We start from the raw sequence: 25,041 nt of genomic DNA, 5'->3' as shown, positions 1-25,041 counted from the left end.
TACATATTGTATGAACCCCATAGATACATTAGTGCTTTTATTCATTTTCTTTCTTTTTCTTTAAACAGTTATTAGTCTCTTAAATAAAATAAGGGATTAAAGTATGGGGGAAATGGCATAGATATAAATTTAAAAATTCAGGCATCCATAATTAGAAAGGTACAGTTAAGATTCGGAGGGCAGCATTATGTTTGAGAGGAAGACAGGCACTGCTCTGTGACTCACTTCTATTTGCTTTAGAGAATTGACTCTGAGCCTTTGGCAGAGCTGGTCACAGCAGTCAAGCTTCTACACGTGGCCGTTAGCAGTGCTGCTAGAGATGAGCATCCATTTCTTTTGCTGTTTGCACTGGTATTGTAGCAGTGTGCTTCTTTTCTTTCCTGTAATAGATTCAGTGTCCAGAATATTCAAGCACTTTATAGTTAACAACTGGAAAAAAAAAGAGGGCTTGGGTTCTGGAGAAACTGGACTGAACATCAGTTTGCTGTGAGAGGGAGGAAGATTTGGTTTGGTGGTGTGGGATCTGAAGAAATACAGGGTAGCATAGTGTTTGGAGAATACTCCTCTACAGTCGATGCTGAAACATGTAAGATCTCACTAATAGGTACTTAGTCCCCATAAGCCAGCACCAACACTCACAATATTCCTGAAAGATAGGTGCTATTACTATTCCCATTTTATTAATACTATAATGTTCTCTAATTAAAGGGAATGATTTTTTAGAGCCACTTTGCACTGATAGAGATTTTAATCAGTCATGCCCTTTGGTTACTTGCTCTTTGGTTTATCTCAACTGATGGGAAAATCCCACTGGCTGGTCTCTTCCCTCTAGCCTTTCCTTTCTACGAGACTAAATTTCAGCCTTCCTTGAAAATTGAGTAGCTCTTGGAATTCCTGCTAGGTAGGAAATGCTAATGCATATATCAAAGCTACGGTTTTTGGATTCCATATGGTTTTCATCTGCAGCTAGTGGTTTCTGAAAGTAACTGAATATATGTATTACATTAGAAAGTGAGGAAAAAGCCCTTTAGGAAGGAGAATTCTGATTCACCGGACCATATTCCAGGACCCATTGCCTTGTCAAAGTGCTTACATGTTTATGCATCAATGGGCCTGTGGAGCAAGTGTTTTCTCCCTTCCTACTGAAAAATGCCTTAAAGACAACAGAAGCCGTAGGGCGAGTGGACAGGGAACTGACTTATCAGGCAACCAGAAGCCAAGGGTTCCAGCTTAGGCTCTGCCACCACCTAGCACCTCGGAAAAGACTCTTCGTTCTCTCTTCCCTTCAGTAAATACCCATGAAGAGCCCAGCATGTGCCTCTGTTTTCTCATTTTAAATGAGGCATTTTGGTGGAAAGAATGCTGAAGTCCCTTCTGGCTCTTAAATTCCAAATGCTTTTATACTGTGCACAGTGTGTAGGGCATGACGTGGAAATTGATAAAAACTTGTGAGACCCTTTGATTCTCTCAAATAGCAAATAGCAGTCTCTTCTAAACCTGAGGGTTAGAGTTTTGAAAATCCTTATAGTGGAATTTTTAGTTTAGGAACATACAGTAAATCAGTGTCACAGGTGAACCTATGAAAGCTCTTTATGACACTACAATAATAAAGACATGTCAAATAAAAAGATCATTGGCTGAGCACAGTGGCGCATGCCTGTAATCCCAGCACTTTGGGAGGTCGCGGCTGGAGGATTGCTTGAGTTCAGAAGCTCGAGACCAGCCTGGGCATCATGACAAGACCCCATCTCTAAAAAAAAAAAAAAAAAAATTAGCCAGACATGGTGGCCCATGCCTATAGTCCCAGCTACTCAGGAGGCTGAGGTGGTACAACAATTTGAGCTCAGGAAGTCGAGGCTACAGTGAGCCATGATCCCACCACTGCACTCCAGCCTGGGTGACAGAACGAGATTCAGAAAAGAAAAGAAAAAATCATTGACCCTTTTAGTGGAGACCGCCCTCTAAATTTCCACCTGTCATTTATATACTAGACGTTTTTAGAAGGTCCTTCTCGTGGTTTCAACAAAATGGTTGGAAACTACTAGCTCTGTGGCAGAAGAATGTGTAGTCAGCCCGTTTTGCCCTCTGTGTCTTGGCCCTGTGCTTAGACATTCATCACTTTGAGTAGGTGCCTCTCACCTTGAGACCCACAACCGTCCACTACTGTTTCAAAATGTGTGTCTACAGCGCAAGCAGTGGCGCCTTTGACCCTGGTGGCAGCTGGCTCTCTCACTGCAGTCCAGGAAGCTCTGTGTTGGCTCTTCCTTGGTGCTTCTTTCTTGCCCTGGGCCTCTTGGGACACCTCCAGTCTGCTCTAACTGTCTCTTCTGCCCCTAGTCTTGCCTTTTTCTGGGAAAATTTCCTGTTGTTTAGCTTTTGTTTGCTCTAGGTTCTATAGCCAAGGAGCAGAATTTACATCTCTATCTTTATCTTAACCAAATTACATTTTTACAATTTGCTTATCCCTTGGGATAGAGCCTTAGCTTCTGGAAAGGACTGTAGATTTACCTAGTCCAGCCACCTCAGCAAAATCTCTCTTATATTTGGGCAGAGTAAATGTTGGCAAATTCAATGTAGATCTTATAAGTTAAGTATATTTTAGCAGAGAAAATGTTTCCCATGACACCTTTGAAACCACCGAAGTGATAAATGCACATAATTTTAAAAAATTCATGTAGTACAGTAGAGTGTAAAATGAAGGAGGAAAATCTTCACTCTTCACTCTCAGTTCCTCTTCCCAGTGGCAGCTCCTGTTACATTCTTTCAGTGGTTTCTATTATTCCTTTAAATAATACGTCCATTTCTTGACTTACCAACTTTGAACAATATATCCTGATTACTGCTATAAAAGATTTGGAATTTAGGATGTATATTCTGCCTTCTTTCTGCCCTCTTCTCACTTTGGTTAGTTATTATTTATAATATTTACTACTTTTTGTATCCATACTTTTGTGCCTTCTTTATAAGTTGATCCTAAGAGACGAAAACCAGGATACAGCATGTATAATATTATGGTTGTATAAATGTTATCCTCTGCAGAGAAAAAAAGTTACATAAATGGGACATAGAGAAGAAAGTGTATTCCTATGTCATTGAAACTTTGCTGCCCAGAAGAATCTTTCAGCCATCCCAGCGGTTTTTGTGTGGACTTTTTTGAGGGAGTAATTTTCTTAAATGTTATATTGTTTTGCATGTATAATGTTGCTGGATGTAGAATTCTAGATCCCAAAACTGTTTCCTCTCAGAACTTTAAATACATTGCTCTTATTACTAGAATAATTGATATGCTTTGGGCAGGTGCCATGTTTTTTGTGCCTTCATGTTCTAGCAGCAAATTGAGAGCTCTTCCTGCTGACCCGCCACCACCTTTCCCTCCTCCTTGCCAGTTTTGGCTAGGTCTAGTTGTCTTTTGAAGGGCTATGCTAATTTCAGACTGGAAAAGTGGTAGAGACCTTTTACACCTGTTCTAAATTATTTTTTTAATAAGTGAGGAAGAATTTCCACCACCCCCACTCGTTCCTCCCTCTGAATTCAGCTACTTTGCACCTTACCAGCTGTGCAATTGTAAGAAAGGAGATCAGCCTATTCTCAAGGGAGTATTTTAAGAAATTCAAGTAAATATTCAGCATAAAACTAGTGTCTGGTTAATGTAAAATGCAGAATTTTAAAGTGTGCAGTTACTAATAAAATAGAATGATTAACTAGGAAAATTGATTTTACCATGTAATGTACATAAAGACATAAAACTTGGTTTTTAATAAAGATGTGGTATAGCTCTAACAGATGCCCCCTCTGGCATATCTGTCTGGTTGGGTGTCCAGGAAAGATGAATGAATGTAGTTTGTCTCCTTCCTTTGACATCTCTTGTACCAGTAGATCAGGACACGATTGCTTTCTTTGAGATTGCTTTCTTTCAGAGTTCAACAGGATTCCTGAGAGTAGCATCACATAAAAGAGATGTGGACAACTTGGATAAGCAAAATGTGGCATATGCTTACAGTGGAATATTAATCGGCCTTAAAAAGGAAGGAGATTCTAATGCATGCTTCAGTTTGCTTCAAGCAAATTGTAAAAATGTGATTTGGTTAAGATAAAGATATAGATGTAAATTCTGCTCCTTAGCTATAGAATCACCTTGAAGACATTATGCAAAATGAAATAAGCCCATCACAAAAAGATAAAACACCAGATGATTCCACTTATATGAGGTTCCTAGAGTAAGTCAGATTCATAGAGACAGAAAGGAGAGTGGTGATTGCCCCCGGCTGAGGAGAGGTGGGAATGGCGAGTTGTTTAATATGATTCAGTACTGGAGATTGGTTGCCCAGCATTGTGAGTGGACATAACGCTGCAGAACTGTATGCTTAAAATGGTTAAGACACTAAATTTTATGTGTACTTTACTGCAGTTTTAAAAAATTTTAAGGGATTCAGACAATTTTGAATACTATTTTTATAGTAGAATTTTACATGAAACCTTTCTTTTGATGGTTGAGAATGGAGAGAATGCTGATGAGAGACCTAAAATACTTTAAAAATGTAAATAGAGAATTATGAATTATTGATAATTCATGAGTGAATTATCATGTAATATGAGTTACCACATTTGAGTTCATAATTTTCAGTTGCTTTTCTGTTTTATGCTTTATTTATGAAAATGCTTTTTAGATCTGGCCTTTCTCCTCTCACCTGTTGTATGGGCTGTAACACATCTGGCAAATGGATGGATTGATTTTTAGATGAAGGTCTGCTTTAATCGAGCTAGAGTGTAAAGTGTCAGCTCTGTAGACTTTGACAAAAGCACAGCTGTGGAAGCAGAACAATTGTTTTTATTAAAAATTATCTATATTGGCTGGGCATGGTAGCTCATACCTGTAATTCTAGCACTTTGGGAAGATGAGATGGGAGGTTTGCTTAAGGACAGCTTAAAGACCAGCCTGGGCAACATAGCAAGATCCCATCTCTAACAACAACAACGACCAAAAAAAAAATCAAAAAATTAGTTAGGTATGGTGGCTCATGTCTGTAATCCCATGTACTCAGGAGGCTGAGGTGGGAGGATTGCTTATGCTAAGGAGTTTGAGGCAGTAGTGAGCCATGATCATGCTATGGCAACAGAGCAAGACCCCACCTCAAAAAATTTATCTATATGTATTATTAAAACATAATTCAAACTCAGCCAGGCCAGATGGCTCATGCCTGTAATCCCAGCCAGCCCTTTGGAACGCCAAGATGGGCAGATCACTTGAGCTCAGGAGTTCAAGACCAGCCTGGGTAACATGGTGAAACCCTGTCTCTACAAAACATACAAAACTTAGCCGGGTGCGGTAGTGTGCCCCTGTAGTCCCAACTGTGACGGGAGGCTGAGGTGGGAGAATTACTTGAGCTGAGGAAGTCGAGGCTGCAGTGAGCTGAGATTGTAACATTGCACTCTGGCCGAGAGTGACTGAGTGAGACCCTGTCTCAATAATAATAATAATAATAATAGTAATAATAATAATACAAACTCTAAGATTTCTATAGTTTTTTTAAATGTGTAATTATTTCATTAAAGTTTAGGAGATTTTAGCAATGACTTAGCTTTCTTTAAATTTGAAAACATAGAAAGGTTTGTCAATGTCTCCAATAAAATTCGGCATTTCCATTTAAAAGCTCTTGTATGCAGAAATTTGGAATTCAGCACTGAAAGCCTGCTTTCACCTCATACATTAAAGCAGTGTGTCATCTCAGGATTTTATTTTAAATAACATGAAGCTAAGTTTAACATCACCTTACACTTATATGACCTTTGTTGTGTTAGAACGCGTTCATGTTTCATAATAGCAGTAATATTTGAAAATTAATGGTTTCTTTCGATACCTTCATGTTATTTATTTGATTAACCATAATTAAAAGTCTCATTATCATCTATGTTTCTAACATTGTGTTATATTATTGAGTACTTATCTTCATGTAATAGTATAATTTTTTGTGATAGTGTAAGCTGCTAATAATTGAAACAAATTGCCCTCAGCACACTTAGATGTTAGGGAGGTGAAATACTGTTTTTTCCATGTCTTTAACTAAATGCAAAACAGATTTTCTGTTTGAGTTGCCCAAATCATGTGCATTTAGGATTAGTCCTTTATAGTTTATAGTGGTGTTAGTGGAAATAAAGCATTAAATGTATAAATCCTGTATTTTAATTGCCAGGTATAGAAATCCTTAACATTTTCCTCGTAGTTCTTTTTTTTTTTTTGACACTTTATGCTTATTAAAAATTCTGCTGGTACATCGTAAGTCAGCAGAAACTGCAGCATGTTTGTGTTTATTTCGGGGAGGTTGGTGGAAGAATGAAAAATGACTGCTGTGGCCCAAAACCAAGTTTGTCCTTGTACTGGTAGGTGGTTCCATGTTTAAATACGATCTCCAGATTTGAGGGGCCTCCTTTTTGGCCATTCAAGAATCTCTGAAGCAAAGATTTTTCATTTCATTCAGCTTGCTGATAGTGCAGAAGCCAAAGGTTTGCAAAACGAGAATATTCTAGAATCTCCCTTTTGTGCCTCTTTTTCCCAAATGCAAAAGGACTCAAATCTGTGATGGGTATGTGGGTGTTTACTGTAGTTTTGTTTGTTTGTTTTGATGGAGTTTTGCTTTTGTTGCCAGGCTGCAGTGCAGTGGTGTGATCTTGGCCCACTGCAACCTCCGCCTCCTGGTGTGATCTTGGCTCGCTGCAACCTCCACCTCCCGGGTTCAGGCGATTCTCCTGCCTCAGCCTCCCAAGTAGCTAGGATTACAGACATGTGCCAGCACACCTGGCTAATTTTGTATTTTTAGTAGAGTCTGGGTTTCACCGTATTGACCAGGCTGGTCTTGAATTCCTGACCTCAGATGACCCACGCACCTCGACCCCTCTCCCAAAGTGCTGGGATTACAGGCGTGAGCCAGTGTGCCAGACCCGTTTTTTTTAGGTTGTTGTTTATATGTGTGTGTTTCTTTGTGTTTTGTTTGTTTGTTTTAGTATTTCAAAGGTTTCATATTTATTTATTTATTTATTTATTTATTTATTTTGTGGTGGGGTCTTGCTATATTTCCCCAGCTGGTCTCCTATTCCTGGGCTCAAGCTATCCTCCCACCTCAGCCTCCCAAGTAGCTAGGATTGCAGGCACACATCACTGTGCCTGTACTGTACAGTTCTTTAAACTTTTCTATATATTTGAAGTTTTCATAATAAAATGTTGGGGAGAAGTAGAACTGTGAAACTAGAAACCTGTGTACACTTCCGATAGAGTAGGGCAGTTGAGGTGGTTCTCCGTGATCCACAGGTTCCGAACAGACACCTGTATTAGCTAATGCCCACGTAGCTGATGGCTTACCTGCCCATCAGCAAAGCTGCTGGAACACTTTCCTCCTTGCTGCCCAGCGTTGGGGACCATCCTGTACAAGCCGTTCTTACTCCTTGTGCCTCCTTACGGCTCTTCCTTCTCTCTTTCTCTCCTCCTTTTCTGATGTTTTTTATTCGTCTTCTCTCTGAAGACCCATATCGGTGTCTTCTCTAAAAACATGGACCGACTGTCCACCTTTCCCACCGTAGGAAAGGAAGGTGACAGAGAAGCCACTGACATTTACTGAGTCTCTCATGTGCCAGGCACCATAACATGCACTTTTCTGTTTTTGTTTCTTAATCTTCACAGTAACCCATTTTTTAGTTGAGGAACTTGCTCAGAGTCATAAAACAAATAAATAAATTCAAGCCCTCATCTCTCTCTTCCCAAATCCCATTCATGCTCTTTCCAAAATGCCTGCTTCCTCCTAAGATATCCATTTATGATCCTTCCCTGCCACTAGAAAAGGCTTGTGAGATGCCTCCTGTGCCACCCAGAGTCCTTGGGAATTCTTTGCCTTTGGGACTGTTGTAAGAAGTAAAAAGATAAAGTCAGGGATTGTCACGTATTCTTCTTAGTGTTCCCGCACCTAACAAGTAATGACTTGTGGCCACTTGGAAAAACATTTAAATAAATGAACGAACAGGAGATCCTCTACCACACTTGGAACATGTCTTCCTACTCACTGTCCTGCTCAGAAGGCCATGCAGGCTGTTTTGTTTCTTTTAACAGTACAAAGTCACGCTAGGAATGCTTTTCATTGCTTTGCTTACAGTAAGGCAGAGAGGAATGACATTCTTTTCATAATTGCGCCATAATCTACCTTATTTGTATTGCCTTACCTATTGTTCAGACTGAAAGAGCCACCTGAAGGTAGGAGTATGTACATGCCTTGGAATATTAGATCTGAAGATTTTTCATGCCATTTTTAGGGGAAAATAAAAAGGTTATCAATAGCATGCAATGCCGCAGAAATCAGTATTCACACCACTATTTTCTGAGTATTACATCATGTCATCTATTTGATAAAGAGAATTGGGGAATTCTTGTGAATGACCATGTGGTACATTGGTTCATCATCTTAAATTAATGACTCTGAATTCTTGGCAGATTAGTTCCTAGTTTGCTATAATTGTAAATTAACCCCGGAAGAGTCATCACAAACTAAATCAAGAGGCAAGAAGCATGTGGTTTCTTGATGTTACAACTTTTGGTAGGTGATTCTTTGTTCTGAGGGGGGCTGAAATGACATTCTCCATGTGATGAGAAGCCTCTCAGGTGGGCCCCCCATTTCTTCTCCTTCTGGTAATGCCATCATACCCTGTTCCTTCATCACATCAAATTGTTAGTGCTAATGATGCCTTCATTTGGAATTTGCGTAAAAATCTGACATGAATGTCCATTTAGGATTGCTAAGTTAATGACATAATGAAACTATGAGAATTTAGAATAGACTTCTCCACATGATTGATGGCTTTCTCTTATTTCTGGTCATTTACCTGCAGGGGGCATCAGAAAAAGGGGGGTGCACAAGCAGAGAGGAGAAAGGAGTGGGTGGATCCTTCCAGGCACCTACCTCTTTTTTTTGGTCATTATTTGTGAAGGAGCAGTTTACTTCCAAATTTGACCCTGCCCAGATGCCATTAGGGGGTTTTCTTTTCTTCTCAAGTTAGAGTTAGTGGGTTTATAGGAAAACCAGAAGGAACCAAAAATGACAGTTTCCAAATAAATGGAACATCTTCAGAAACACACAGGATTAAGATTTAAACTTTGTTGTTTAGGTAACTGGCTTTGAATGTTTTCTTTTGTGTCATTTCTATCTGCAAATGTTAATGATTGTGGAATACAGTAATACCACAGTAACTCAGATGGATGGAGGTGAAGATAGATGGGAGGACATTTTTGAAGAAATGGAATGTATTATTTTAAGGAATGGGTAGGTAGTATCTGTAACTGTGTAAGCAAAAATGTTACCTGATAAACGTGGACTGGTGGAGCCAGAAGGGACTTGGAGGTGATCTGGTCCATCTTCTGTCACGTTACAATTTTACAGAAGAGGACTGGAGGTTCAGAGAAGCTGTCATATTCAAGGTCATAAAACCAATTCGTAACAGAGCTGAGTTGTGTATACCCTTTAAAGACAAGTCATGATTTACCATTGCAGTAGTGATTTTTCACATATTGAGTGAATCTTTGTGAAGCCCTTGACATTTAAAAAGAAAAAAGTATTTTCAGTGAAAGATGCAAACATTGTCTTTAAAAGCCAAATAGTACAAAGAAAAGTTTATAATAAAAAGCAGCAGTCCTCTGCTACCCTCATCCTGTCCCTCAGAGACAACCACTTTCAATTCTTTCTTTTGATATTTATTTTCTCAAATAATGTACTTACTGCTGCTGCTTCATTTTTTTTTTTTTTTTAACTTTTAGGTTCTGGAGTACATGTGCAGATTTGTTATATAGGTAAACTCATGTCACAGAAGTTTGTTGTACAGATTATTTCATCATCTAGGTACTAAGCCTGGTACCCAGTAGTTATTTTTTCTGATCCTCCTCCCACCCTCTACCCTTAAGTAGGCCCTAGCGCCTATCATTCCTCGCTTTGTGTCCGTTTTAGGGGAACAAAGTGCCTACTTATAAGTGAGAACATGCAGTATTTGATTTTCTGTTTCTGTGTGAGCTTGCTAAGGATAATGGCCTTCAGCTCCATCCATACTTCTTGATTTTTCTGTTTATCTTTTGACTTACAAATAGGATAGGTCAGGATTCAGCTCTGTTGCTCTCACCCACTCCAGGTTGCCTTCCTTTCCCCACCTTCAGCCTTCCTCCAACTTTGTTCTCTTTGGTCTTCTTTTTCATAGTTATTTTGGCTGTTCTGTCCTTTGTATTTCCCTATGAACTTCAGTATCAGCTTATAAATTTATATAGAAGCATCTGGTAAAATTTTGATTGGGATTGAATTAGGATATATAGTATTTTCTTTTAACCTATTATAGTCTTCCTTCAAGTTATATCAATTCACATATAGCATAGGAACCTTACAGTAGTATACTTAAATTTCCCAGCTCCCAACCTTTGTGCTATTAGTGTCCTTTACATTTATATGTTATTAACAGCATGCAACATTGTTACATTTCTTATTTAGTCAGTGATTTTCTAAAAGAATTAAGTAATAAAAAATCTTAATGCTGGGTGCAGTGACTCACACCTGTAATCCCAGCACTTTGGGAGGCCACAGTGGGAAGATCACTTGAGCCCAGAGTTTGAGACCAGCCTGGGCAACATGGAAAGACTATCTCTACAGAAAGCCAAAAAATTAGCCAAGCTTGGTGGCACCTGAGCTTGGTGTCACATGCCCGTAGTCCCTGCTACTCGGGAAGCTGAGGCAGGCGGATCCCTTGAGCCCAGGAGGTTGAAGCTGCAGTGAGCTGTGTTCACACCACTGCACTCCAGCCTACATGACAGAGCGAGATCCTATCTCATTAAAAAAAGAAGAAAGAAAAAAGGGAAGAAAGAAAGAAAAAAGAAACTTATCTATTTATACATGTAAGTATTTCCTCATTCCTTTGTGTAGTTCTATACGTATTTCCATCTGTTACCATTTTCCTTTTGCCTGAGTCAACCATGTCTTATGTCAAAGACCTGCTGGTGATGAACTCTTTCAGCTTTTTTGTTTTGTTTTGTTTTGTTTATTTAGAGATGAGGTTTCACTATGTTGTTCAGACTGGTCTCCAATTCCTGGGCTCAAGTGATCCTGCCTCAGCCTCCCAAGTTCTTTTGTATGTATAAAAATGTCTTTATCTCTTCTTTTTTTTTTTTTTTTTTTTTTTTGAGACAGAATCTTCCTCTGTTGCCCAGGCTGGAGTGCAGTGGCACAACCTCAGCTCACTGCAACCTCTGCCTCCTGGGTTCAAGCAATTCCCCTGCCTCAGCCTCTGAGTAGCTGCGATTACAGGTGTGCACCACCACACCTGGCTAATTTTTGTATTTTTTAGGAGAGATGGGGTTTTGCCATGTTGGCCAGACTGGTCTTGAACTGCTTACCTCAGGTGATCTGCCTGCTTCAGCCTCCCAAAATGCTGAGATTACAGGCGTGAACCACCGCACCTGGCCTCACCTTCATTTTTGAAAGATATTTTTGCTGGGTATAGAATTCTAAATGGACGGGTTTTTTTCTTTCATTCTTTTAAGATACTGCTCAACTTTCTTCTTACTTGCATTGTTTCTCAACAAAAATCTGTTGTCATCCCCATTTTTGTTTCTCTGTATGTAACACAACTTTTTCTGTAGCTACTTTTTACAGTTTTTTCTTTATCATGAGTTTTGAGTAATTTGATTATGATGTGCCCTGGTAATGTTTTCTTCAAGTTTCTTATCGGCTTGGGATTCATTGAGCTTCTTGGATTTCTGGATTTATAGCTTTCATCAAGTTTGGACATGGCAGGCTAGGTGCAGTGGCTCATGCCTGTAATCCCAGCACTTTAGGAGGCTGGGGCGGGTGGATCTCTTTTACCCAAGAGTTCACAACCAGCCTAGGCAGTATGGCAAAACCCTGTCTCTTCAAAAAAAAATACACACAAAAAAAATTAGCTGGACATGGTGGCACATGCCAGTAGTCCCAGCTACTAGGGAGGCTGAAGGGGGAGGATCACGTGAGCCTGGGAAGGTCAAGGCTGCAGTGAGCTGTGATTGTGTCACAGCACTCCAGCCTGGGTGACAGAGTGAGACCTTGTCCCCCCCAAAAAAAAAAGTTTGGACATTTTTCAACCATTATTTTGAAAGATTTTTTTTCTTTTTCTTGCTCTCATTTTGTCTTTTAGGGACTCCAATTACTTATGTATATTGAGGTGCTTGAAGTTGTCCTCTAGGTCACAGATGCTCTTTTTAATTTTTAAAATTCTTTTTCTCTGTGTTTTATTTTGGATAGTTACTATTGCCAGGCCTGTATCTCAGACATTGTACTTTTCATTTCTAGAAGTTCTGTTTGGTTTGTAGCTTATCATTTTAAACATATGGAATGCAGTTATAAATACCCTTCAGTGTCCTACTCTGTTAATTCTAACATCTGTATCAGTTCCACATCACTTTCAGTTGATTGATTACTGTTATCGTGGGTTGTGTTTTTCTGCCTTTTTGCATACCTGATAGTCTTTGTTATTTTACTTTTTTTTTTAAAGCCATCTCCTACAGGAAGGAAACCTAGTAGTCTTTAATAAGATGCCATATATTATAAATTTTGCCTTGTGGTGTGCTAGATATTTTTGTATTCCTATAAATGTTCTTGAACTTTGTTCAAGGATGTCATTGAGACATTTGGAATCAGTTTGATTCTTTCAGGTCTTACTTTTGTAGTTTGGTGGGTCTGGAGCAGTGTTCATTGCCTAAGACCTTCCAAAATAGTCTCCCCAATGCTGTGATATATGTTTTCCCAAGTTAGCTGGTGGGAACAGGTGTTGTTCTCAGCCCTGTGTGAGCACCATATATTGTTCCCTTGAATCCTTTCGGATGGTTCTTTCCCCAGCCCTGGGGAATTGCTCACCCGTTATGTGCTCATCAGTCCTCTGCTGAATCATCAAGGATTTCCTTTGCAGGTATCCAGGGTTCTCTAACCAGTAAACTGGAGCAGTCATTGGGTTCACCTCATTAGTTTCCTGTCTCTCGGGGATCACTGTGCTTCCTTGCCCAATGTCCAGTGCCTTCAGAACCATTGTTTCATATATTTTGTCTGATTCTTTTGGTTGTTTTAGGTGGGTGGGTAAATCCAGTCCCTGTTTCTCCATCTTGGCTGGAATGGAAGTTGCTCCATTGTCTTTGTGTCTTTGCATTCAAACATGCTATCCAGAAATCTAATGTCAGTTTTATTCAAGATCCTTTGTATATAGCCTCTTTTTTCTTTTCTTCTTCTTCCTTTCTCTCTCTCTGTCTCTCTCTATCTCTCACTTTCTCTCTCTCTCTCTCTCTCTCTCTCTCTCTCTCTCAGCCTTTCTGGAATTTTTGAGAATATTCTTTTTTCTTTCCCAGTGTTTTGAAATTCCACAGTAATGGGCCTTGAAAGTGTTATGCTGGGTACTCCCTGTGGGCTGTTACAGGCTGGAGACTTGTGACTTGTGACTTGTGTCTTTTATTTTGGAGGAAATGTATTGTTTTATTTCCTTGACAGTTTTTTTTTTCTTTCATTTCTCTCTTCTTTCTTTCTGGAACTCCCATGGTTAAAGTCAGGTTTCCTGGATTTATCCTCTAATGTTTTTGTCTTTGTTCCATTCTATTGTCTTTCATCTTTTTGTTCATTTCTTGGACATTTCCCTGACTTTCCCCCTTCAATACTTTCATTGGATTTTTTTTCTTTCAACTCCTATTTTAGTTTCTAAGAATTCTTGTCTTCACAATATTCCTTTGAAAGAATGCACATGGCTCTTCTTTCTTGGATGTAGAATTATCTTTTATGTCCATAAGGACATTAATTTTTCAAGTAATTCTCTGTGCATGGTTCTGATATGCATGGATTTCAGTCACCAGGTTAGTTAAATAACACCAGTCACCCAATAATATGATTCCAATTTCAGTGACTATGATGTATTAACTGTGAGTAATTGAATAAAGTACAAACTTCACTACTAGCTCTTCAGTCCACTTATCCCTGTGTAGAAAACAGATGCACATCCTGATCTGTCACCAATCAGGTCACTTCTTTCAGAGTCTGTGTGTCTGCACATTCATTATTCTATTCACTCAGACAGCAAAACATGTCATTATGTTGTCTCCTTGTTTCTCAGTGATAAACCCAGGCAACATTCTTTTCAAATGGATAATCAAAAGAGGGAATTGATCAACCAAGATGAAAGTGTGACAAGGAACCAATAAGTGATAATGTTGGAAGTAAAATTCAAATCAAAACAAGTAGAATTATAAAGAAGAATTAGCTGACCATGGGAATGTTGACACTGCTGCCATTTGAGTTACTATAAATCTGCAGCCAGAGGAACTTAACGAAGGCAACTTATCAGCATAAATGAGGAAAGTGGTTGTGACAAAAAGGATGAAGATGTCCCGGAGGAAGTAACGCTAGCACAAAATTTCACATTAAAGGAGCTCGCAGAGATACTTCACTACATTGAAAGCGCAAAGGATAACCCATTGGAAGCTGATTCAAACTTACAAAGGAGTACAACAGTTCACCCAGGCATAGAAGAAACACTCACTCCGTATCATAAGTTACATGGCAAGAAGAAGGCACGCACTGTTTAAACTACTCTGAATAAGGTTTTTTGTTTTTAACAAAAGCTCATACTTTATTCACATTTCCTTGGTTTTTACCTAATGTCCTTTTACTGTTTTAGTTTCAGGATCTCATCTAGGATACCACATTATATTTGGCCATCATATCTCCATAGGCTCCTTTAGACCACGACGGTTTCTCTGACTCTCCTTGTTTTTGATTACCTTGACAGTTTCAGGACAAAATTGGTCAGCTAATCTATGGAATATCCTTCAACTTGAGTTTGTCTGTTATTTTTCTAGTGGTTTTAGTAAGGTTGTGGGTTTTGGATGGAAGACCCATGATGAAGTGCCATCCTCATCACTTCATATCAGGGAACATGCTGTCAATATGATTTCTCACTTGTGATGTTAACCTTCATCACCTGGGTTGAGGTGGTGTTTGTCAGATCTCTCCACATGAAGTTACTGTTCTCCCTGTTTCCACACTTTGCTCTTTGAAAGGAAGTCACTGTACACTGCCCAAGCCTAAGTGGTGGGGAGTTGTGTTCCACCTCCTTGGGGGAAGAGTGTCGAATTCTTCTGAACAAGAGATTTGTCTCTTATTTATTGTTCAGTCATTGATCTATATCATTACATGGACATAAGTTTTATACAAATAAATAAAACACTTTAATTCCCAGTGGTTTCTGGTGTTTTAAATTGCAGTGTACTAAGTGTTATGGCTTTACTTTTTGTTTGTTTGTTTCTCTGTTTTTAACCCGGAGTCAGAGACTTAGTAATGTTTTGACAAAAATTTCTAAAGGTCACAGAAAAATCCATTTTTCTCTGATCTAAAGGTGAGTGGAGAACACCTTTAGAGTCCAAAGGATAACCCTTTGGAAGCTGATTCAAACTTACAAAAGAGTACGAGTGTAGAATACTCACCTTTCAGTGGTCCAGATGTTTTTATGATCCTGTACTACGTGCAAAGCAAGGACTGGCTATAGTTTGTAAAGTTTCCTTCAGCTCCCTACTCTGTGCTTGTTTCCTCAGAGTTCTTTATTTCTGTCTGTATATTGGTCTGTTTTGGTTTTTGTCTGTCATGTTGGAAGCTTTATTTAAATATTTGGCTGTTCTTGGCCATCCATTATTATTACTTTTTATTTTTTATTTTTTTTTTTGAGACGGAGTCTTGCTCTGTTGGCAGGCTGGAGTGCACTGCCTCCTGGATTGAAGCAATTCTCCTGCCTCAGCTCCTGAGTGGTTGGGATTACAGTTGTGCGCCACCACGCCCGGCTAAATTTTGTATTTTTAGTAGAGACAGGGTTTCACTATGTTGGGCAGGATGGTCTCGATCTCTTGACCTTGTGATCCGCCCATCTCGGCCTCCCAAAGTGCTGGGATTACAGGCGTGAGCCACCGCACCCGGCCATCCATTAGTTTTTAAGAATGAACTAAAAATTGTCGGCCAGGCACGGTGGCTCACGCCTGTAATGCCAGCACTTTGGGAGGCTGAGGCAGGTGGATCACGAGGTCAGGAGATCGAGACCATGCTGGCCAACATAGTGAAACCCCATCTCTACTAAAAATTAAAAAAAAAAAAAAAAAAAATTAACCGGGCGTGGTGGTGGGCGTCTGTAGTCCCCGCTACTCGGGAGGCTGAGCCAAGAGAATGGCGTGAACCTGGGAGGCAGAGGTTGCAGTGAGGCGAGATCGCGCCATTGCACTCCAGCTTGGGCGACAGAGCAAGATTCTGTCTTTAAAAAAAAAAAAAAAAAAAAAAAGGCTGGGCACGGTGGCTCAAGCCTGTAATCCCAGCACTTTGGGAGGCCAAGACGGGTGGATCACAAGGTCAGGAGATCGAGACCATCCTGGCTAACACGGTGAAACCCCGTCTCTACTAAAAAAAATACAAAAAACTAACCGGGCGAGGTGGCGGGCACCTGTAGTCCCGGCTACTGGGGAGGCTGAGGCAGGAGAGATGGCATAAACCCGGGGGGTGGAGCTTGCAGTGAGCTGGGATCTGGCCACTGCACTCCAGCCTGGGTGACAGAGCGAGACTCCGTCTCAAAAAAAAAAAAAAAAAAAAAAATGAACTAAAAATTGATGAGAAACTCTGGGTGTGGAGACAAATCTTATTGATGGTCTTTCTATGTAGGATGATGAGGTGAAAAGTTGGCTTTATAATTAATTTGTCTTTTCTCTGAGACTGATTCAGTTCCTTTATGGCTTATGCTGCTTGTATCTACATAAGAACTCTGCCTAAATAAGGTCACAAGATTTTCTTATATTTTTAAGCAGTTTTTCATTATTCTTAGTTTTATTTTAGGTATATGATCTATTTCAAGTTAATTTTTATATATGGTATGAGGCATGGATATGAGTTTATTTTTGGCATATAGATATCCAATTATTCCAGCACTATTTTATGAAAAGCAAATTACTGAATTATGTATGACTCGTTAGTCAAAAATCATTTGATCATATACATGTGGCTCTATTTCTGGACACTATTCTCTTCCATTGATCTATATGTCTGTTCTTTTACCAGTACCATACTGTCTTGATTACTGTAGCTTTGTAGTGAGTCTTGAAATCAAATAGTGTACCCTTTAATCTTGTCTTTTTTATATAAAAGTGTATTCACTTTCCCACAAAAATTTTAGTCGAGTTTGTCAGTTTCTACAAAAAGCCTGCTAGCTCTTTGATTGGAATTGTATTGAACCTGTAGACCATTTTGAGGAGAATTAACATCTTAACTACATATAGACTTCCAACCCATGAATGTAGTATATCTTTTCACTTACTTAGGCTTCCTTTGATTTCTCTCATCAGTGTATTAGAGTTTTCAGCATACAAATTTTGCAGGTGCTATACTGTAGTTGTCCCTTAGTATTTTACCTTTTGATCTGTTGTAAGTCATATGTTTTTAAAGTTCCATTTCCAGTCATTTATTGCTAATATAAAGAAATATAATAGCCTTTTTATTTTGACCTTGTATTCTTAGACCTTCCTTACTTATTCACTTATCAGTTCTAATAATTTATTGTAGAGTATTGGGTATTTTTTGTTTAAGAAATCGTATCTACAAATAAAGACATTTGCATTTATCTCCCCAGTACAAATTTTCCCATACACATTTTCTTTCTCTTGCCTTTATTGCAATGTACCTCTAGTACATTGTTGAATAGAAGTTGTGAGAGCTGACATCTTTGTCTTGTTCCTGATCTTAGGAGGATCAAGCTTTCAATCTTTCAGTGTTAAATATGATACTAGCTGTAAGGATTCAGTTTTTTTAGAGATTGATTCTCTGATTTTCAGCTTGGGGGATACAAGCCTAACTGCTGTGCTCTGGGTACAGATTGGCAGAAGGGAGCTGGAGCCCTCACTCCTTGGTATGTGAGGGATGGCTACCCCATTTTGTCAGCTCATACCGCCTCACTCCCACTCTTCACCATTGTACCTGGTGCCACTGAGCCTGCAGAGATCATTTTTACCCAGGTCTAAACCTCCTATCTAGCTCCTACTGGCCTGGGGTGATGCCAGTCCCTGGCTTCTCTGGGATGGGGGATCCTGTTACAGGCTTGCTCCCTCCTGACATGGCTGCAGTCCTTATCACCTGCTCGTTTTAGGAATCTAGGGCCTGGTTGTGCTGAGATTTTGCAGGGCTCTCTTGGGTAAATCTGCCTTTTGTAAAACACTTAAGATTTCTGTTTCTGCCGCTATGCAGAGCTCTTTGCCACTCTTCTCCCTGCTTTTCCTCTACAAAGAGAGTGCCTGCAAGGTGAGCTGATACCCCATTCTCTGATGCTGCCTTTCCTCTTCTCTTTTCCTCCGTAGGTGTTATCTTCTCTTTGCAGATAAATAGTGTGTTCAATCGGTCATGTTTAACTTCCTGGAAAATTTTAAAAAGTGGTTTATTTTCTGAAATAGTTGGCCTTTTGGTATGCAGGGATGATGTTTTGTTTTTCTTATAGCCTTGATTATGTTGCTAATTTGATTAGTAAGTCCTTTCATTGAAGTCAAAAGGTAAATTTTAGTACAAAAGTAAATTTCATCCTAGCCTCTGAAAATTTCAGATGTTCTAAATTCAGGTCCAACTAATTGTATACTGATTATATATTTTACATTTAGAAGTTATTATTAATGTAATATCTTTCATGTTTGTATCAGTTAATCTTTTCCATGTTAAAGCGAGTTGACAGTAGGGGATTGTTTGAAATATTCAAAACAGGTTCTTGTGAAAAGTATTTCTTATTGAATGCCATTGATTCTTTGTAATGTTGAACCAGTTTTTCTCTTAAGCCTCATATTCACAAATAAGCTTTATGTCTAGGATGGAACACATACAATGCTTTCATGTTTTCTCTCTCTCTCTCTCTCTCTCTCTCTCCCCCCTCTCTCACACATACACATACACACACACACCCCCCTATTCCACAAGAGATGTCCTTTATTATCAGACAGCTACCATTCAGACCTGATTTAATGCTAAGTTTGTTTTCAGACTCTTTTTTTTTTTTTTTTTTTTTTTTTTTGAGACAGAGTCTCACTCTGTCGCCCAGGCTGGAGTACAGTGGCGTGATCTTGGCTCACTGCAACCTCCGCCTCCCGGGTTCGAGCAATTCTCCTGCCTCAGCCTCCCGAGTAGCTGGGATTACAGGCGTGCATCATGATGCCCGGTTGTTTTTTGTATGTTTAGTAGAGACAAAGTTTCACCATGTTAGGCCAGGCTGGTCTCGAACTCCTGACCTCAAGTGATCTGCCCACTTCGGCCTCCCAAAGTGCAGGGATTACAGGTGTGAGCCACTGTGCCTGGCCCCAACACTCAAATTCTTTGTTAGAAATAAGAATCCTGGTTTATCTCTGAGGGTTTGGCTTCTGAACTGAACATAGGTTGTCCAACATCTTCCCCTCTCCCGCCTAAATTGAGCCCCAAACACAGAAACAGTCATGCTCATGGAATTCAAATTCACCATGAGAGTTTGTGAACACAATAAAAAGGCATTTCTAGCTCCCACTTACCGGATCTCTCCAGTTCATTTTGCTGTGTGAGGTAGTTTGCACGGTGGGACATTCCCTCAATCCCTTAGCTACATCTAATAGGGAATGTGCTTTCATTCAGCCTAGCAGGAGAAGTTGCCCATGCACTGGAATGTAAACTATGTTAATATTATTTCTAATTCAGGATGAAATAAGCAATTTGTTGTTTGTCACTTGCATTATTGCTTTTAAGGAGGTAGCTTTCACTTATTTCATCCATTCAGCAAACCTTGGCCAAGGACTTAACTCTGTGCCAGGCCCTGTGCCAGGTACGGAGAGCACAAGCAGTTAAGAGCCTGCTCTCATAGAACATACATTCTAGTGGCAGAGAGAGAGAGAATAGATAAGTAAGGACATAAATAAGAAACAAGGCAGAGGCAAGTAGGAGGAGAAAAATAAAACAGGGCAGAGGAATGAATGTGACAAGGTAAGTGGCTATTTGGACTCCTCCGCGGGGGTTGGGGGGTGGTCTCTTTTCAGTTGAGACTGGCACAGTGAGGAGAGCTGGCCCTAGGAAGATGGGAGTTTATAAAGTAGTGCCAAGAACATTGAACTTGGAGTGCAGTCTGAGACCTGCCCAGCAGCAGTACCTGGGGGAGGTCATTTACCCTGAAGATGAGGTTTCTTGTTTGCAAAATGGGAGTGTACATGTGTCCAGCTTCAAAGGGTGATATACAGTTACCAAATAAGAGAATGTTGTAAACAGCAGCTCTTTAAAACGAAAGGGGACTGTTTGTTATTTTATACAGCAGCATGAACGTTCCAGCCAACTAAAGGACTTTCTCTACCTGTCTTTAAGACTTACTGTAAGCCAGGCATGGTCGTTCACGCCTGTAATACCAGCACTTTGGGAGGCCAAGGAGGGAGGATTAGTTGAGCCCAGAAGTTCAAAACCAGCCTGAGGCAACATAGCAAGACACCCCCATTCTTACAAAAAAAATTAAAAATTAGGTGTGGTAGTGCATGCCTGTAGTCCCAGCTACTCAGGAGGCAGAGGTGGGAGGATCGCTTGAGCCTGGGAGGTTGAGGCTCCAGTGAGCTGTGATTGCACCACTGCACTCTAGCCCAGGTGACAGAGTCAGACCCCATCGGTTTAAAAAAAAAAAAGAAAAAAAACTTACTGTAAAACTGTAGTAATACAGTGTGGGGCTGGGTAAGGAAAGACAGATAGCGAAACAGAATAGAGAGTCCAAGAATACAACCACACATGTGTGATCAGTTGATTTCCCATATTTTTTCCATGCAGGAATTCCTTCTTAGCATTTAGAGACATTTGACTCTTATTCCAAATTGTGAGCAAAATGAGTCAAGAAATCAGGAAAAGGAAAAATTCTGCAAGAATTAAAATTTTAACAGCCAACATGGGCATTACTAGTTTAAAGGAATTATCCAGCATCAGGTCAAAGGCAAGAGCACAGTCATAGAGTCATAGATTAAGGTCATCATTTCAGAACCAGGACAGCAACATGTAGGAGAGAAGGGGTCACAGTCCAATCAAGTCATTCTTGCTTGTCACTGTCACCATATTGCAAGTATGTGTTTATGGCCTTGCCTGCTATTAATAGTGAGTCATTCTTCTCAATAAAAATCTATTGAGTTATGCACATGAGTACACTTTACAAAATCCTGCAAGTCTTGTTGGAAGATGTAAGTTTTGGCAGCAACCTTTAAGTTGGTAGCTTTGAAGCATGATTCCTGTGTGGTGCTGTTAACTTTGCTAGGATAGCCAAATGTTACATTATCTTCATAGAATCCAATAATGTTCACTGGTGTTTTCCAATGTTTGAATATTTAATGTAGGCTACAGTTCTTTGTAAATACTTTTACAGGAGAAATGTAAAGAGAAGATGTGTGAATATGATTGTGGAATACTCTTAATGTGAAATCAGCTGATATAAAATTTGAATTAGGAAAAGCAAAATCAAGGCAAAATCAAAGGCAAGCAGACAAAATATTTTCAACACTAGGAAAGGAATTGGGCTTATATGAAGCCGTATGTAGTCTAAATCCCAACTGCTTTGGACACACTCTGAAGAGTTTGACCAACTCTTGACCAATGTTCAGCATAACATGAAGCTTTTCCACATTTGGAATATTTTTCACAAAACAAATATTAATTAATGCTTGTGTGTTTTAAAGATCATTTAAGAATAACTTTTAAATATTTGTGGCATCTTTCAATTTTTAAATGATATTTATTTGGCATTCATTTGGTGCTGCTGTGTTTTTAATGTTTTCTGTTAACAAATGTCTATATCAGGTAGAGGTTGCTTTTCTCACAGTGTATTCGTTCGTAATAACCTGTGCGTATATTATTATATATTACTTTGTAGAACTAACCCCTGAAGCTTTCAGTATAACTGTATCACATAAAAGTGATTTGCTATTTATAACTCATTATTCAACAATATATAACACAGTGCTATGAAAAATGCAGAATATTTTATGATTTGGGAATTCTGAATTTCTCATTTCTGAATCTCGAAGCTAATGACTGTTGAGAATTTGGAAAAAACAAAAATTCCTGACAGAGGTGCTGCTAATCCAGTAGGCGAAGGAAGGTTTTGTCAGCATACAGTACTGAAACAACTGGGTAACTATGCCAAAAAACACATTTCTGTTCTTACGTTACACCACATTTAAAATGAACTTGAAGCGACTCATAGAACTAAATGGAAAAGCTAAAATGATAACCACTGGTAGAAGAAAAAAATGAAAGGAAATCTTAGTATCTTGCATTAGGCAAAGATTTCTTAGATATGACAACAAAAGCATGAGCCATAAAATAAAAATGTTGATAAATTGGACTTAGTCAGAATTAAATATTATTTTCTTCAAAAGATACTATTAAGAAACTGAAGAGAAGGTACACACTGTGGAAAAAAATTTCTTTTCCTTTTTTTCTTTTAAATAGAGGTGGGGATTCACCATGTTGCCCAGGCTGGTCTTGAACTCCTGAGCTCAAGCGATCTACCCACCTTGGCTTCCAGAGTGCTAGGATTACAGGCATGAGCCATCACACCGGGCCAAAAATTTTCAAACTGCAAATCTAATAACGTAGTTGTATCTACATGCAAAATAGTTGTATCATGATCATATGTACTCTTACAATATAGACTCGGCAATTCAGAAAACCACCCATTTTTTTAAAAGGGGGATGAGGTCAAAACATTTCAACAGATTCTTCAAAAAAGATACACAGATGGCCAATAAATAGTTTGGCAGTTTCCTGTAAAGTTAAACATAAATTGCAAACATATTTGTATATATCACCCAGAAATCCTTCTAGGTATTTATCTTTGAAAAATAAAAACATGTTTTTAATAGTAAAAGCTAGCTTTTACCCAAATATTCATACCAGCATTATTTATAATGACAAAAACTTGGAAGCAGCCCAAATGTCCATCAACTGGTAAATGAATAAATTGTGATCCAGCCATACTATGAAATAAAGTACTAGTACTAACAGCCATGTGGCTGACTCTCAAAGTATTATGCTAAGTGAAAAGAGTCAAACAAAAGACTAAATATTGTGTGATTTCATTCACATGAACTTCTGGAAAAGGCAAAACTACATAAATAGGACTGTAAGCAGATTAATGGTTGCTGTGACAACGTGGATTGAGTACAGAGTGACACGAGGAATCTTTTTAGGGAAAGGGCATTGTTCTGTATCTCAATTGTAGTAATAGTTACATGGTTATAAGCAATTCCCAAAGTTAACCAAACTGTACATTTAAAATAAGTGAATTCCATTACATGTAAATAATACCCTAACTAAAATGGGGAAGATGTTCATATGGCAGCTAGATTTTTGTTACTGTCTTATGGAAAAAGGTATTTGTAGGGGTTTGAAAATATGGTCTTTCTATAAGCAAACATTTTTTTCTACTAAAAGGAAAAAGTTACTGGAGATGTTCACACTTGTGGAATTTGATGGATAATTGACAGTAACTTAGCTTTTAACAAAACACTAATCAAAGTTTAATGTTCAATTTTAGCATACCAAGCTGTGTCTGTGACATTTTATTTTTTAATTAATCACCACTTCTTACAGTGGATTTAAATGTCCATTTCATATTCATTATAAACTAGCTCACTTTGTACATTATAAATCTGTATGTAAAATCTGACCATATGAATGGGAGATTGTTTTGCCTCTCATTTTACCTTTTGACATTTAAAATCAGTTAATAAAAGAATGCCTCATCAACATACAGGTATTGAGAGTGCTACACACACGAGTGCACAGACACGTGTGCACAGCAGTACCTTCCAAATATATAATCACATTTATAAAGGCAGTGTTACATATATCTGGTTTTTAATGTATAATTAAAACTATTTTTTATTTAAAACTGCCGTAGTTAAGTTATATGGGATATAATCACAGCTTTTATTTTTATTAGAGGATGCCAGGTCTTACATACATATAGAAACATTATATGAAATAAACTAATTCCACATATATCTGAGAACTTTCTCAGGCAGGATGCCCAATAACCATTAACCTCTCCTAGGAAGCAAAAGACTTATTTGAGAGCAGAAACTACAGATTAGCAATTAAGAAATATGCTGTATGCCGGGTGCGGTGGCTCACGCCTGTAATCCTAGCACTTTGGGAGGCCGAGGCAGGCTGATCTCCTGAGGTCAGGATTTCAAGACCAGCCTGGCCAACATGGTGAAACCCTGTTTCTACTAAAAATACAAAAATTAGCTGGGAGGCTGAGGCACGAGAATCACTTGAACCGGGGAGATGGAGGTTACAGTGTACCAACATTGCACTCCAGCCTGGGTAACAGAGCAAGACTCTGTCCCTAAATGAATAAATAAATAAAGTTGTAAATTAATTGAGAAACTATTCAGGAAAATTCTTTGTAAACTTAAATGTTACATAGAAACAAGAACCCTGCAGAAGCACATCTGGCGGAGTCCTTGTTGCAGAGCAGTCAGTTGTTTATGGAGAGGAGCATTACAGATGCATGGGTCTTGTTGGCCAAAAATACCATAATAACCTGTGGTTAGGACACAACCAGTGTATTCTAGTAAGTGCCTTCAAAATCATTGCTTGCAGTTAATGCTAAAATGAATCAATCTCTATGTCCATAGAATAGCCACATGATGTTGAGATATGAAGTGGTGGTGGTGGTTGTTGTTGTTTGAGACAAGGTCTCTGTCACCCAGGCTGGAGTGCAGTGGGATGGTCATGGCTCACTGAAACCTCAAACTCCCAGACTCAAGCAGTCCTCCTACCTCAGCCTCCCAAATAGGTGGGACTACAGGCATGCCACCACTGTACCTGGCTAATTTTTTGTATTTTTTTTTTCTTTGGAGACGGGGTTTTGCCACATTGCCCAGGCTAGTCTTGAACTCCTGGGCTCAAGCAATCCTCCTGCCTTGGCCTCCCTGACTGTTGGGATTACAAGTGTGAACCACCACAC

The 25,041-nt window shown here is 39.1% G+C and overlaps 1 protein-coding gene across 17 annotated transcripts in view; it reads left to right on the top strand.

Annotated features, from left to right (window-relative positions):
* The window catches only part of PARN (poly(A)-specific ribonuclease), a 199,986-nt gene that overhangs the window by 158,649 nt on the left and 16,296 nt on the right, over positions 1-25,041 (top strand). Inside the window, exon 23 of one of the 17 annotated variants that reach the window (XM_015442365.4) lies at positions 14,134-15,256. The exons of the other annotated variants lie outside the window; for them this stretch is intronic. Within the exon in view, the coding sequence (XP_015297851.3) occupies positions 14,134-14,221 (88 nt within the window). The 3' untranslated portion in view covers positions 14,222-15,256. Of the gene's footprint in view, positions 1-14,133; positions 15,257-25,041 lie in introns of those variants that run through there. 17 annotated transcript variants of the gene reach the window in all.

This window comes from Macaca fascicularis, chromosome 20, assembly GCF_037993035.2.
Source record: "Macaca fascicularis isolate 582-1 chromosome 20, T2T-MFA8v1.1".
NCBI classification, from domain to species: domain Eukaryota; kingdom Metazoa; phylum Chordata; class Mammalia; order Primates; family Cercopithecidae; genus Macaca; species Macaca fascicularis.
Note: the sequence above shows the minus strand (reverse complement) of the source record. Positions and strands in the feature narration are given on the sequence as shown.